The sequence below is a fragment of the Gouania willdenowi genome, chromosome 5 (genome assembly GCF_900634775.1).
Source record: "Gouania willdenowi chromosome 5, fGouWil2.1, whole genome shotgun sequence".
NCBI classification, from domain to species: Eukaryota; Metazoa; Chordata; class Actinopteri; order Blenniiformes; family Gobiesocidae; genus Gouania; species Gouania willdenowi.
Genome location: NC_041048.1, coordinates 15,814,120 through 15,828,644, shown reverse-complemented (window position 1 = coordinate 15,828,644; position 14,525 = coordinate 15,814,120). Strand labels below are relative to the sequence as shown.

The 14,525-nt window shown below is 37.1% G+C and overlaps 1 protein-coding gene across 3 annotated transcripts in view; it reads left to right on the top strand.

Annotated features, from left to right (window-relative positions):
• Nucleotides 1-14,525, top strand: part of LOC114463030 (semaphorin-3F-like) — a 66,502-nt gene that overhangs the window by 27,282 nt on the left and 24,695 nt on the right. For all 3 annotated transcript variants that reach the window (XM_028446253.1, XM_028446252.1, XM_028446251.1), the window contains exons 3-4: nt 11,410-11,570; nt 11,654-11,716. In XM_028446253.1, the coding sequence (XP_028302054.1) occupies nt 11,410-11,570; nt 11,654-11,716 (224 nt within the window). The remainder of the gene's footprint in view (nt 1-11,409; nt 11,571-11,653; nt 11,717-14,525) is intronic.

Here is a 14,525-nt window from a genome sequence, read left to right as displayed (position 1 = left end):
TTTGTAAATGCTGAAGTTTTTTTTTGTATATATATTGAAATATTTAGGATTACACTTGTCTTTGTGTCTCTGTTATTTTTCACTGTATTTTTAATTGGAAAATGTTTGCTTTATTAATTAATACAAGCATCTATTTCTTTATCACCTATTCAATGGTAGCACTAACCGTGGTGCATCAGTAAACATCCTGATGCTTTATGCTCGTCCTACACCTCTTGGCCAAAGTCCATCAAAAGGAAAACATCCAAACAAAATGTCTTTTCAAAATGACCTTATAGATGACCTATAGAAAGAAGTTCCTGTGCTTACTCCTTGAACTTTTTGAAGTAAACACACATTTCCATTCTTCGTCCTTTCTTTGCTTATAAGCAGGCAGCTGAGGACTTAATTAGTGTGTTTGTGTATTTGGGCATGTCTTTATCTCCACTCTATTCTCTGAGTGCTTTACACAGCTTTGTTTTTTGCCCCTACGGCAGCAGCAGAGGATCTCAGCCTCCTGCTGTCTCTGTTGGCTTTGTGTCAAAACTCTCTCAGAGTTTCCTTGGCTCCCTCTCGACTGCTTTGATAAATCGACGTTCTTAAGTTTGCTGTCAGGTTTCCCCACCCTCGGGACTCCTCCCTCCATTCTCACTCTGATACCTCAACATTTGCTGCTGTGAATGAAAAATGACAGTAGGGAATAAAGTGCAGAGTAGAGGTGGCTGCTGTCCCCAGTAGACCCTGAGTCAACATGTGCTACTAATGGTCTTTTTTGAATATACACTCTAATTACCCCCCTACACTTGCCCTGCAGTATACAGCCCACTGGCCATGACCTTGAAACTTTAACAGTCAAAATAACACCTTTAAATGATGCTTTGTTCAGTTGCAGTTAATGTCAACAAAAGAACTGATGTTTTAAAACCCAAGAAAGCTGTACGTTTTCAGCGCTCCCAAATCACATTTGGAACGGAGAGAAATATAGAAAGAAAAGGAAAGGGGTGCCTTTGAGAAAACATGGTACATATGGCTCTGTGTTGGCGTAGTTGACTGAGAGGGAGAGCATTAGCATTAAGTGGCAGGTCAGAGGTCAAACGCGCAGAGGAGGATTTTTCACTGGTTCACACCCGCTCCGTCCCCATTATTCAGCTCTTTTCATAATCCTTCCAAAGTGCGTTGTCACTATTGACCACGGTCGTCACCGTGACCAGACCGCTGTGAGCACCGGGCCAGCTGCGAAAACAAACACAGCTTCATCATCATCATCATTACAGCAGAACAGAGCATCAACCATATACCAGCCAACACTAACTCACCAACCGTCCATGTTGATCTTAGAAAAGAAAGGCCTCTTAGGTCTAACAGCTCTGGGTGATAATTGTTTTCTTATGTATAACAAGAAGCATTAAGTTTGTTCTTGTGTAGGGTGACCAGACATCCAGATCTACCCGGGACAGTCCAGGTTTTTTTACGTCCTGTGTTGAATTGCCCCAAACTATTGATTTGTCCCATTTTTCACAAGCTCAGTTCCAAATGTCCCGTTTATTAAGAAATGGACGTCTGATGTGTCGCCTTTGACAAAACGTGATCTCTGTGGACTGTGAGCTGTCAATCACAACAGTTGCCATAGTAGCACTTGCAATATAAACCAAATAAAAAGCTCAAAAGTGCACGCGTTGCAACTGATGCAGATTGGTCGATGTCGGTTAGCTTCCTCTCATACTTTTTCCTTCAACATGCCAAAAAGAAAAACAAGTTTTTTCATTATTCAAAACAAATTTATGTTCACTTAAAATGTTGCTTTTTTTTTGACTAATGGCCACTTTAAATTTGGTTCAGCATTGCAGTAATACATTTTATCCAAAAGGAAGAAATAAGGAATGTAATTTATGTGACCTTTTTTCATTAAAAATAAAAGCACATGTAAATAGTCTTCTTTAGTTAAATTACTGTTCCGGTTTTGAGTTTTAAAAATCTGGTCACCCTATTCTTGTGAAAAGTGGCATTGTATGCATGTAAATATGTGTGTAAATATGCTAAAAATGTATCTATTATTTTTAGAAGAGTAGAAAATGAGGTGTAAACTTTGTTTTCAGCAGCTGTCTGGTGAGTGTATTCTATACTGAGCTTTAAAACGCTAAAAAGCATTGATAACACCATAAAATGTCCATTCATGACAGAATCAGAATCAGAATGTTTTATCACCATTGTTGATTAACAGAATTCACAACTAGGAATTTGCTTTGGCTTACAGATGCTTAAAAAAGGTGCAATAGCAAACAATAGAAAAGAATAGATTAAGTACAAATAAAATAAAATAAGAATAAGACTGAGGCATTAATATAATATATATACTAAAATAATATATACAATAAACATGTCGTCAGTGCAGGTTATTAAGAACATGATTTACAAAGTGACCCAGATTATAGCAGATTATAAAGACTATAAAGTGTTATTTATTTAATGACAAGACAAGAATGTGTTACTAAATCAGCTATTTCTGTCTAAACTGTCCAAACTAGACATCAGCTCATTGTTGATCACCTAGAACATTTCTGCAGAGGTCCATGAAGCGCACATTTTCCCACTCCCACTCACATCTTTGTGACCACCCAGCTCTCTGAAGAAGAGCTTTCACCTCAGACCTCTGTTCTACTCTAACCTTTGACTTGTTGCTTTGCAAAGTCGCTGAGGGGCATCTGTCTGTGGCAACTTGTGCGCTTGCTTAGCACGGTTGTATAGATCAGGGGTCTGCAACCTGCGGCTCTGGAGCCTTTGACTTTTATGCAATGGCTCCCTATAGCTTTGAAAAAAACATTTTTTTACAGAGGCTATTAATGATTAATTAAAATGAAGATATAACAATTTGTTAACCTAAAATAAATCACGTTGTGCAATGAGTCAGCACCTTCCTACTTCACATTCTGCATCTGTGAATAACCTTCAGTTTTAAATCCCTGGTAAAATAATTCAACCAACAAAAACACTATTCTGGAAGAAAATAAAGATTTTAATTGTGTGGGGACAGATTCATTTAACCACCAATGTGCAGGTTAAATATGCATGCTTTATGTGTGGCAAGAAATGAGCAATTAGCATGTGTTGATCACATGATCGTGCATTATTAACTAATGTATCTTTATATAACATTGTGTTCATGTAAACTAAGATGCATAAGAATTTGAAGATGCAAGATACTGTTTTATTTCCTGAAGTCAATTGATATGATTTTTTTGAAACTGTTTTTAAGTTGCCATTTACATGATCAATAAAAATCAAATCAAATTAAATCAAACATTATTCTATATCATTTTAACTGTATAGAATTGAATACACTTTTTTTGGCTCCAGGAAGACTTTAATCCAGGTGAGACGAGGCAAAATGGCACCTTGTAGAGTAAAGGTCGCAGACCCCTGGTATAGGTGATATTTAGACACATTTTCAAAAAGCAAGCAAAGTTATCCAAACTCATTTTAAAGTCGTTCTTCCCCTTTAGTAGAAATTTATTTCCTTCATTCTATACAAAATTAGAAAGCAACAACCAATGTCCCCTTCTGTGTGTCTAATCCACTTGTTTCCTCCTTTGCTTGCTTTGTATTTATGTGCAGCGTAACACGTTTTTAATGAAGTTCAGACTCCCAGAAATAGCACAGAGGAAAGAGAATTTCAATGACCTCTGCTGTCAGTTGAGCCACAGATCTCCTACATCTCCCTTGTGCTTCAATTAACCTTTTCTGCCATCTGAAACTGCACAAATACATTGGACATAATCTCTCATTTCCACTCAGGAAGTGAATTCACTACCCTAAATCAATCTTTCTGTGCATTCGATTTCCGCACCGGGAGACAGGTGTCTCTGATTTGATGGGAGGCTCTCTGTCTGTGAACTCACACACAGACACCGTAGAGCAAAGTTAATACACAGTCGTGGCAGTTGCAGACAAGCGTGAAGAGCATCTGAGAGACAGTATCCAGAAGGTGGGAGATAAGGCATAATCTGGTGCCAATTATTTTCTCCTGACAGGATCAGGTAGGCAGCAATCAGCTCCACTGACGTGTGTTCTCAGTCAATAGTCCAAACCCCAGTGGATACTGAGCGATGATGATGAGGTGTTGAACAGATGCCAAAGTGAAAGACAACGCTGTGGAGGTTACAATATCCACAATGACCTCTTTGCTCTGCGTTGAAACCACAATGTTACTTCAGGCATTTTTCTCTGCATTTCACCTCAAACTATTTATCACTACATTGTATTTTTTGCCTCTTTGCCTGCAAAATATTAATTTAGCAAAAGTTCAAAAAATTTGTATTAAAAGAAAAAAAACAATTCTTAAAGCTGCCACCCCACTATAGTTTCTATCAGATAAATCCATAGTGTAAGCTAGGGGTGTAAATGAATCATCTGTTTCATTCCGATACGATACAATATCAATTAGCAGAACAACAATTCGATATTTGCCAATGTCACAAAGCCTGCCATGATACGATTTTGATTGGATTGGATTTAGAGGCCTGCGATTGATATCAGACAAGACAAAAATTGAGGGTCGACGCGATCCGATATTGATATTGGATATCGGTCCGATAACAGCCTGAAAATGATTATCAGAGATCAGATTCAAATTTCTGATTTTTTTTTTTTTTCTCAATTAATTTTTTTTTTTTTTTAATTATAGAATACTGCAGATATTATGTTGAAGGTTAAATGTATGGAACCAATTGGTTAATAATAAATTGGTCAATTATTCTCATACCTAATGTTGCTGACTATTGTTCTCTGTTTGAGTAACATCACTTGATCAAACATTCCACACTACAAAATAAGTAATTATTGTTTTTTTATTAAATAATTTTTTTTTTTTACAAAAGTATGTATGATTTATGCTGATATCGAATTAATATCGGTATCGGCCGATACGCAAGGCTGCAATATCGGTATCATATCGGAAATGAAAACGTTGTATCGGGACATCCCTACAAACATCTGTTGTTGTTTTTCACATTAAAGAATGAAAACACAATATTGATACATTTTGAGAATTTTATGGCCTGATGGTTTAAGGCATTTACGTGAAAAGCATTCTTTGAAAAAAAAAAAACAACAACAAAAAAAAAGACTAACGTTTGGTGTTTTAACTAAAAAAATATAAGCAGAAGGCAAAATGGCGATGGATATCAAGTCTGTTTTAATCGATTTGGATGATTAACCTTTACACCCCTAGTGTAAGCCTCATCAATCAAGAAATCAAAGATCAATAGGAAAAAAAAAAAAAAAAGATGTACCGTAAAAGATTGAAATTGCCACTAAAAAGTTTGTTTTCATCTCCACTATTAACACTCCGTTTGTCAATATTTTCACGCATTGCATTGTGGGAAGTGGAGTCGCATAGACGGAGGCATAGAAGTGTTTTTACTTCGTTCTGATATCATGTTGAATAGGGCTGGACAATATATTATGATTCAAGATATTTCAAGTTTTCTGTTTTGGCGATATAGAAAATGACAATATTTGCCTATACTGAGATGTAACTATATTTATTTTACTTGTTTTTGTTTTCACACAATACAAATCACATCATGCAAGTATTTAATATTGTTCATAATATTGTGCAGTCAAACAGTGTTCTTTTTTACAATTTTAACATATTTCTGAGATATAGATTTGAGTCTGCTTTAGTTACTTCTCAGAAGAGCAAAGTTAGATGATCACTGAGTGCGTCCTAACCCAGACCTTCATTTAATCAAGCCCACACTACAGAACTCACTCACACGTGCTGTCCTTTACATTAGAAAAAGCTAAAAGTGGAACATATTGATCAGTTGTTTGTCAATAAATGTGTCTGTGTGGCATTTTTCATCAGCAAATTTAACCCAGATTTGTCTTTCTAGTAAGACTGTATTGAGTTTAAAATATAGAGGTTAATATTGTATATCACTATTTTAGGAAAAAAAAAAAATCGAGATGAATTTTGATCAATATCGTCCAGCCCTAACAGGGAATACTGGGAGCAAGATGGAACAAAAATGGTGTCAAGCAAATCACTGTCCTCTTTGTTTGGCAAAGAAACGTAATAAATCATGGTAACAGTAATTTTTAGGAATCACAATTTTTATTTATTTTTACGGTTACTGAATGAAGTTGTTAAGTAATCCAAAGTGCTAATATATGTATTACCTTTACAGACATGTCTTTGAACGTTTCAATGCAGACAAGCACCAGCCGATAGAGGTGGTACCACACCCTTGTTTTATGTGCGTGAGTAAAATGGAATATTCCAACAACATGCCAGAAAAGCTTAAGGCAAGCATGTAGAATGTTTAATCCAACATGTTGCCTTAAAGTATCATTTCTGTTGCACTAAAAACACGGGCAGACGAAGGGACAAAGATTATACTAACATTAAAGTTAGTGGTGGCTGTGTTTGATTACTTGCTCAACTATAATAAAAAGAAGTCGACATGGGGCAAAATGTGGGCAACAGGTTCATTTTAGAGCAGAAGTCATTCACATTGTTGGCAGGTAGATTGGATTTTGTCCAATGAAAACTCTATCGGCTACAGATTAATATCATAATAAAGTTCTTTTGGCCTCTGTGTCTGGTAGTAATTACAAAGACCTTGCTTGGAAATGGGCTGATAAACACCAGATCCCCGACAGTCATTTGGGATCTATCTTTAGTAGATTAACCAGCTGGTTATAAATCCTACCATATCGGCACACGGCCAGAGCTGGGTTTTTGTTCAGCTTTATTATTTCTTTCGTCTGAAACCAGAAACTTCAGCTAAGATACGACATATAGCTTTTCTTATGAATATAAATGGAACTTGTGCCCGTTTCTAGTTGCACGGTTACCATTCTTGTGTCCTTATCTCTTCCCGTTGGGCGCCTTAATTCAAAGAAAATGTCCTTCAGTACATCTCACATTTCAAAGATATATCCTGTGAGTTTTAGGATTAGTAGAACGGAAATGGATTTCACACACCTGGTAATCTTTGTTTGGTTAGTTCGTCTTATGCACACACACACACACACACACACACACACACACACACACACTGTGCGTGCCATTACTGAGTTGTCTAATATCTGCTGCAAATAAAACGAGTCCTATGTGGTAAGATATTTATATAGGTGATGTGTAGGTGTCAGACAGTCATATAGACTTGGAGGCAGATTCAATTCTATCTCATGAGTCATATTTCCCACTTTAATAAACACCTTAGAGTTCAGATACAGCTGTAAAAATCATCACTCGCTGCTTCCTTTTACTGCTGAGGCTTTTCAAACGCTCGGAAAAGTCACTAAAATATATGAATGCGCTGTTAAAACTGGACATAGAGAATGGAAGACGATAAATAGGATTAAATTGTAACACAAATGCAGTGTTTGTACAGCAATGAGCTATTTATCTAGTTTAGTTTGCAGACAGCCACTCAACGTCATAGCAGGCTGCTGCTCAGATACCCCTGAGGTGTGATTCAGAGTGTGGATGTGATAAATGGAGGCTATCATCTGGTGACATCTGATGTCCTCAAGGCTCCGTTATCATTCGGTGGCGAGGCCTGTCGGAGCAGATAGCGAGCTAAACATCAAGACAAGTAGATCAGAGGGTGTGTTAATGAAGGATCCAAATCCAATACAACTTTATTTATAAAGCACTTTAACAACCCAGGAAGACGAGGACAAAGTGCTGTACAAGGTGACAACAGATGTACAGTATAAAGCACATACGCTATAAGATAAACTATTTAAACAATATAAAATATAAAATAATGGTGTACATAAAATAAAACAGGCAAAGAAAGCTCCTGCAGACTGCTGTTTATGTATTGTCTGAATTTATTTAAAGAAAGAAAATGCTTATATTTAATAATACAGTCCATTGGGTGAAATTGAAACAAATGTATTGAAATAACTAGGGGTGTCCCGATTCGATATTGATATCGGATATCGGTATGCATCTAAAATCTCCGATATATATTATATTATATTTATTCAATTGTAGAATACTGTAGATATTATAATGAAGGTTAAAATGTATGTAACCAATTGGTTAATAATAAATGGCTCCGTTTTTCTCATCCCTACTGTTGCTGACTATTGTTCTCTGTTTGAGTGACATCACTTGATCAAGTCTTTCCTAGCATTCCACACTACAAAATAAGCAATAAAAGTATGCAATACACGAGGCTGCAATATTGGTATCGTATCGGAAGTGAAAAAGTTGTATCGGGACATCCCTAGAAATAACATTCCTTGGGGATTGTGTCAGTCATCAGTTTCCACACAACTATTTAAACTTTGTGCTCAGTTTTGGGGATTTTCCATGAGTAACAGTTTGGTTTTTGGTTAAGTCTTTTTTATTTAATTTCATTGTCTACGATTTTTGGTTTCCGTTGTGTGTTTCCTGTCACTCCGTGGTCTGTCTTACCGCATGTATTGAGCAATTGTGGTAATTAGGTGATCCCAATGTGGCATGTCATGTGCGTACCCACACAGTTCCAGTTTGTTTGTTCCCTTGTTTCCTTAATATGCCACATTTTTTCAACGTTGTCAATGCATAGAGACACACAACGTCATACACACACCCAATAGCTGGACTATGGGAGGAAGCAGGAGTACCAGTAGAACAGGCTTTCTCACACTTTTTGGATTCATGGACCTCTTACAGGGGATAACATTTTTCAAGGACCCCCTCATAATCTTCATATCAGTTAGACACAATCTACTGCCATTAGTCATTCATCCCTACCACTGTCTGACTGTACAACAAAACAGTCTAAGGCATCTCTCCTTGCACCATGTGTAAATATATATACTGTATATATATATATATATATCCTTTCCCCCACCTGTAAATATGTATATATCTGTATTATTATAGGATAAGAATATATATAGATATTCTTTATACTTTTCACATCATTTTTTTCTATTGTTCCTTTGAAATTCCCAGCGAGATTTAGTCTTCTTTTTGAATAGTATGTTAAATTGAGGTTTGTTTATTCAGATAAGGTTTTTCAGGAAATGTTTTATCTCCTTACACGTTTCGACTTTTCAAAATTACCAGTAAAAACCTTGCCTGAGTAAACCAAACCTAAATGTAACATACTATTGAAAAAGAAGACAAAATCAATCTCACTGCAATTATGAAACTATGGTAAGGTATGATTACATTAAAACAAGGAAGGATTGTTTGATGTTTTCACAGCATTTTTAAAAAAAATGTTTTACAAAAATGTCAAAAACCCAAACAAATGTATTTATTTAAACTTTCTTTTTCTCAAAAGTTTTAAAGCTACCTTATCACTTGTGGAAATTAAAGGCAATTTATGAGAATTACATGGGTGACAGCCATGTCTATTCCTGTTTATGACCTGCACGCCAGGATGCTGTAGCGTGACGGCAGCATTTCACAGTTCATGAAGAAGCTCCGCTCACCAGGAGCTGAGCAGCTTTTCAGAGATAGGATCCATGTCACTGTGCAGTTGGAGAGCTTCACTCTCACTTTCATTCTCAGTAAAGACACAAGACTTTTTGCTTCCTCCCCGGTTGGAAAAGGCTGTATTCATTAGAATCGTCTCAACAGAACAGTAGGGGCATTTGTCTGGTCTCATTGAAGTGGAACGTGAACAGGTCCTCCATGGAGTCCCCAAAGTTTTCCTACAAATAAAAACAGCTCAAGGGCAGGCTCGACTTTCTCAGCCTCTCTTTTCCCAAGCCAAGTTTGAAAGAGAAAAGAAGCTGAAACCAATCTGATTCTCAGGAGGTAATCGGAGGAGAATAGTGGGCATTTACCTCGCTCACACACTGTGTAACATTAACTCACTGAGGAAATGAGCATATTTGTGTCTTAATGCCTTTCACAGCATTGGATCAGTAATGCAAAATACAAAATGTGTCATTTTGTATTATGGTATAAGCTCCCAGTTGAAGCTTCAGATTAGGATTCATCACTTTTTCTTTTATAACTAAAGGTTCTGTGTTTCTTCATCGTTGCACAGCAATCTGAACGTGTAGTGACAAAAGTGCAACTTTTAAAAGTAGTTAACCGTCCGATGGTTTATACTGTATATAGCAGTGGTTCTCAAACATTTTTGGCTCAAGTGCTGCATCACTGGGAAATGTAAATGTTTATTACATTGATTACAGGGTAGACGTATATAAGCTTTATAATTAAGAATGTACACTGCTCGAAAATAAGCTAAACTAAACTAAGTACCCCCTTTGTCTTATTTCTGAATCCAAGTACCCTCTTTGTCCGACGAGAACATTTTCCTCAGAATTCTGTGAAAAAATAACTATAAAGCATAATAATGAGTGATAACACATTTTAAAGAATCTCATGTTGTAGACATAGGGATTGAAACAGAATTTAATGCAACCTGAATAGATTAATTTCAATAGTTTTTATCATTTCCGGTCATCTACGCCTGGTGTGGTACCAAGACTGACTGTATTTTCAGTTCATGTTCTAATAAAGATCATTTCTATCATTATTTTGTGTGTTTTTAGTGTCATTTTGTGTGTTTTTAGTGTCATTTTGTATATTTTGTTGTTGTCTGTCTGTTTTTTCCTTATTCAGTCACAAAAAAACAAAAAAAAATACTTTTTTCCCTATAACTTGGCCACAAATTGAGATTCAGTGCTCAGACTGCTACCATTGAACAACATTTCCTTTCAATGTGTGACCTTGACCTTCGTGCAAGGTCATATTTAAGGTCAAGGTCATATTTCTGTTTTTCCTACATTATTACTTTCAATTTAATTAGTAAAAACAGCAAAGTTGTTAACAAATCCAGATACAGGTTGTCATTTTTGCCAATTTTTTAAATTGCCAAATACATTTTTCGCCTTGCAAATACAGGTCTTGCCTAGTTTTGTCTGTTTTTGTTGTCGTTTTGTGAGTTGCTGGTAATGTTTAGTATGATTATCATTTTTAACTAAAAATAAACATTATAAAACCCCATATTTTTAATGCTTTCATTTGTTTCTCTCTAGTAACCCCTGTAGTGCCATCGTGTACCCCCATTTGAGAAACACTGGTATACCATGACCTCTTAGTGTCTTGACCAGTCTTATCTCATGTTTTGCAGTCCTATAATTCAGACCCCTGTGAGCTTTTCCTTGTGTATTTCTTGAGAAAAGGATCTAATGAGATGCAGTGAGAAAAAAACAAGTGGTTTCTGGAAATTGATTTAGTCCTATAGTGGGTTTGGCAACAATACTTGGTGATATTTCCATTACCATTCACATACTCGGCGTGTTTCTGTATGCGTGCCAAAACTAAGCAGCCTACACGCATTTCCAGTGACTCTGCCTGTGGTTTGGGTTTTCCATTCATATTGTGTGCTTTCTGCGAGTAATTGGAGCCACATTATAACAACACAACATGTGTTTTCCCCTCCTTTTATCTGGTTTCAGAGTTAAAGTCTACCGGTACAGCTCACCACTTCTCCTTTCTGTTGAACTCCACTGACTACCGGATCCTTCGCATGGACGAGGACCATGACCGCATGTATGTGGGCAGCAAAGATTACATCCTCTCCCTGGATTTGCACGACATCAATAAGGAGCCGCTTATAGTAAGAAAGCCTCCACACGAGGCGTCGCCATGCACGATGGCCGTTAGAGATTTTTGGCTGACCCTCTTATTTCGCCCTGTCAGATCCACTGGCCTGTTGCCCCCCAGAGGAAGACAGAATGTGTCTTGTCAGGGAAAGACATCAATGTAAGTATTTAAGATAACATTTTTCTGCTAGATAGTTTATCACCACAAAATTCCTAAAAAATTCTGTTGATCATTACTTAAAACTGCTACCCCTAAAAAAATGTATATTGATGAAATCATAGTGTCTGTCTCATACATCAATTAAAGGTGCAGTCCGCAACTCTCAGATCCCTCCCTCCCCCGCTGCTCTCTTGCCTCCAAACTCGCCAAAGTCCCTCCCTCAGAGGAGCTAACAAGCTAACGTTAGTCCAACAGCAACATCACAGTAATATAACATGCTCTGTTAAAAGCATATTACTGCAGCACTTCTCTCTCTCTCTCTCTCAATGTGCACACACCTCAGCAGCAGCAGCAGCAACAACACAGTGTCACTTAAAGCAGCCAAACGGAGGCTGCTGCGCGCACATGAACAACACATGCACTACAGAGTTCTAGTGTAACAATTACAAATCAAATATAATGTAAATCAAGCAGCAGTAATTACCTTTCAAGCAGAAAAGTCACCAATTCCATCTTCTACTCCTCCAGACCATACACTGTAAAAAAAGATGGCGCTCTAGCTCTGGGAAAGGGGCGGGGCCTGTGAGCAACAGCTGTCAGACAGTCCATCAAACACAATCCTGATTGGTTCTTTTTACTTGGTCGCAGTGCAGTTTGGCAATCTGCCAAAGGCTGCAGGAGCAGCAGGAGGGCTCAATATTTTTTTTCACATTTTTTCATGTAAAGCTGTCCTTACATAGTGACAGCTTTAGCAAATAAAAATAGTCATTTTTATAAGAGTTGCAGACTGCAACTTTAAGTGAACATCAATTACTCCAAAAAGAAAGGAAAACGGTCAAAATTGCTGCTGGAAAATTAGTTGTCGACTCCCCCGAAATCTTCGCTTGTTGTCATTTTGGCGCAATGCATTGTGGGATGTGGAGTCCCGTAAATTGTGTTTTTACAGTGACATTTGCTTGACACCAATTTTGTTCTTGTTCATTCGCACTATTACCCGTAATATCCGAATTAAGTAAAAGCTTTTTTATGCACCTGTCTGTCAGAATCAGAATTCCTTTATTAATCCAAGGGGGAAATTGCTTAAATTGTCAAATGAGGGATTTGAACCCACGTTGGCAGCGAGTGTAGTAGACCACTCGACTGTCCTGGCACAAGAGCTCCACCCCTTTCAAAAATGCACAATTAATCTTTGATATAAGTGGAAAACTAATATATATATACAAAGTTCACAAATATGAATATCAAAAGACAAGTGAAAATATTGAACAAAATATTAAATGAAGATCAAAAACGAAATACGAGAAGTCATTTGGTGTAATGTAGGATAATTCATGAATGGATAAGATGTTTTTTTAGCTATGCAACTACATATCCCACAATGCAATCCCAGAAAATTTACAGCAGAAATTAAAACTAACTTTTAAGCAACAATTTAACCCTTTTTTTAGTACATGATGTTGGATTCATTGATCTATGAATAGAACATCATAGTGTACGCCTCATCATATCGATGAGGCATACACTATGATTTTATCTAATCCAATTTTCAGGGGTAAAAGGTCAGTGATTAGTAGCATACCAGTTAAATACGTAAATAAGTATCTTCAACAATAGTTGAATTAGTTTTCCTTTATTTCTTTTATTGTTATTCTTTTTTTCATTTTTAAATACAAGTTCAAAAAATAAATCTCACTGCATTTTGGTTTGGTCTATTTCAGGGTGCGTTATTGTTTGTAATGTCCTCCTAACTCATTAAATCTACATATTTTGTGTGAGACAAATTATGTTGGGTTTCGAGACTTCAGCTTAACCACACACATTTGTTTTGTTTTATTATCGAGATGGCATTTTGAGCGTATAAGTGTTTATATAATTGTACTTACAAGTGTATGTCAATATAAGCACATTCTCTAAAGCTCCTAAGCTGCTGTTCTCATTAGTGTTTAATATCAGAGGATTTTTCAGTTTATATCACTGGTGAATGTCATATTCACCAGTGATGTAAAACAGTATGGGGGTTATTGGTCGACTGTAAAGCTCTTTACATTGAACAGGAAGCTTGCTTTTATATTGTTTCTGCACCTTAATTGCTGATTGCATACAGCTGCCTCGAATGACGCTCCGGCTGTTCCTTGAAAGCAATTAGTCAAGCTGTAGAAATATTCCAAACGCTAACATACAGTACACGTTGTGTACATTTTGACTTACTTAACCTCATTTAATTATGATTTTTAATGATGTTTTTTTTTTTCTGTGTGTGTGTGCGGATGGAGCAGTATTTTATCTTTTGTGGTCCACACAGGCAGAAAACAAAGAACAGGCCGCTGGAAGCTACAGGCTTGTCTGAAGTGTTAATAGTATTCAGACTTTCAAACACAGCCACCACCAGCAAAGCCCCCTCCTACAGGGAAGAGAGAAATTATTCATTGAAATTCATGGTTAGAAAAAAGGATTCCTCTTTTTAACACACACACACACACACACTGGAGTGTCATTCTTACAGGAGTTGGAGCAGTAAGCACCAACACGGTGATGAAGCTTTGGCTCATAGCCTTTGCTCTCCCCTGCTGCTAAGGAAGGTATCCTGTGGTTTACTCAACTGGAATGTTCATGCATGCGTGTTTGGTGACCCACGCCTCTCGCCGCCTCTAGCTACACGGTACTGGACCACTTTGTGTTCATGTGAGCATATTATAGAGCCTTCGCGTTTGTGTGTATAGGAGTGTGTGAGGCACGAACGGGCTTAAAATGTCATCACTTTGAGTAAGAAATAAAATTGGCTCCTTGCGAGATATGTTGGCAGTCCTTG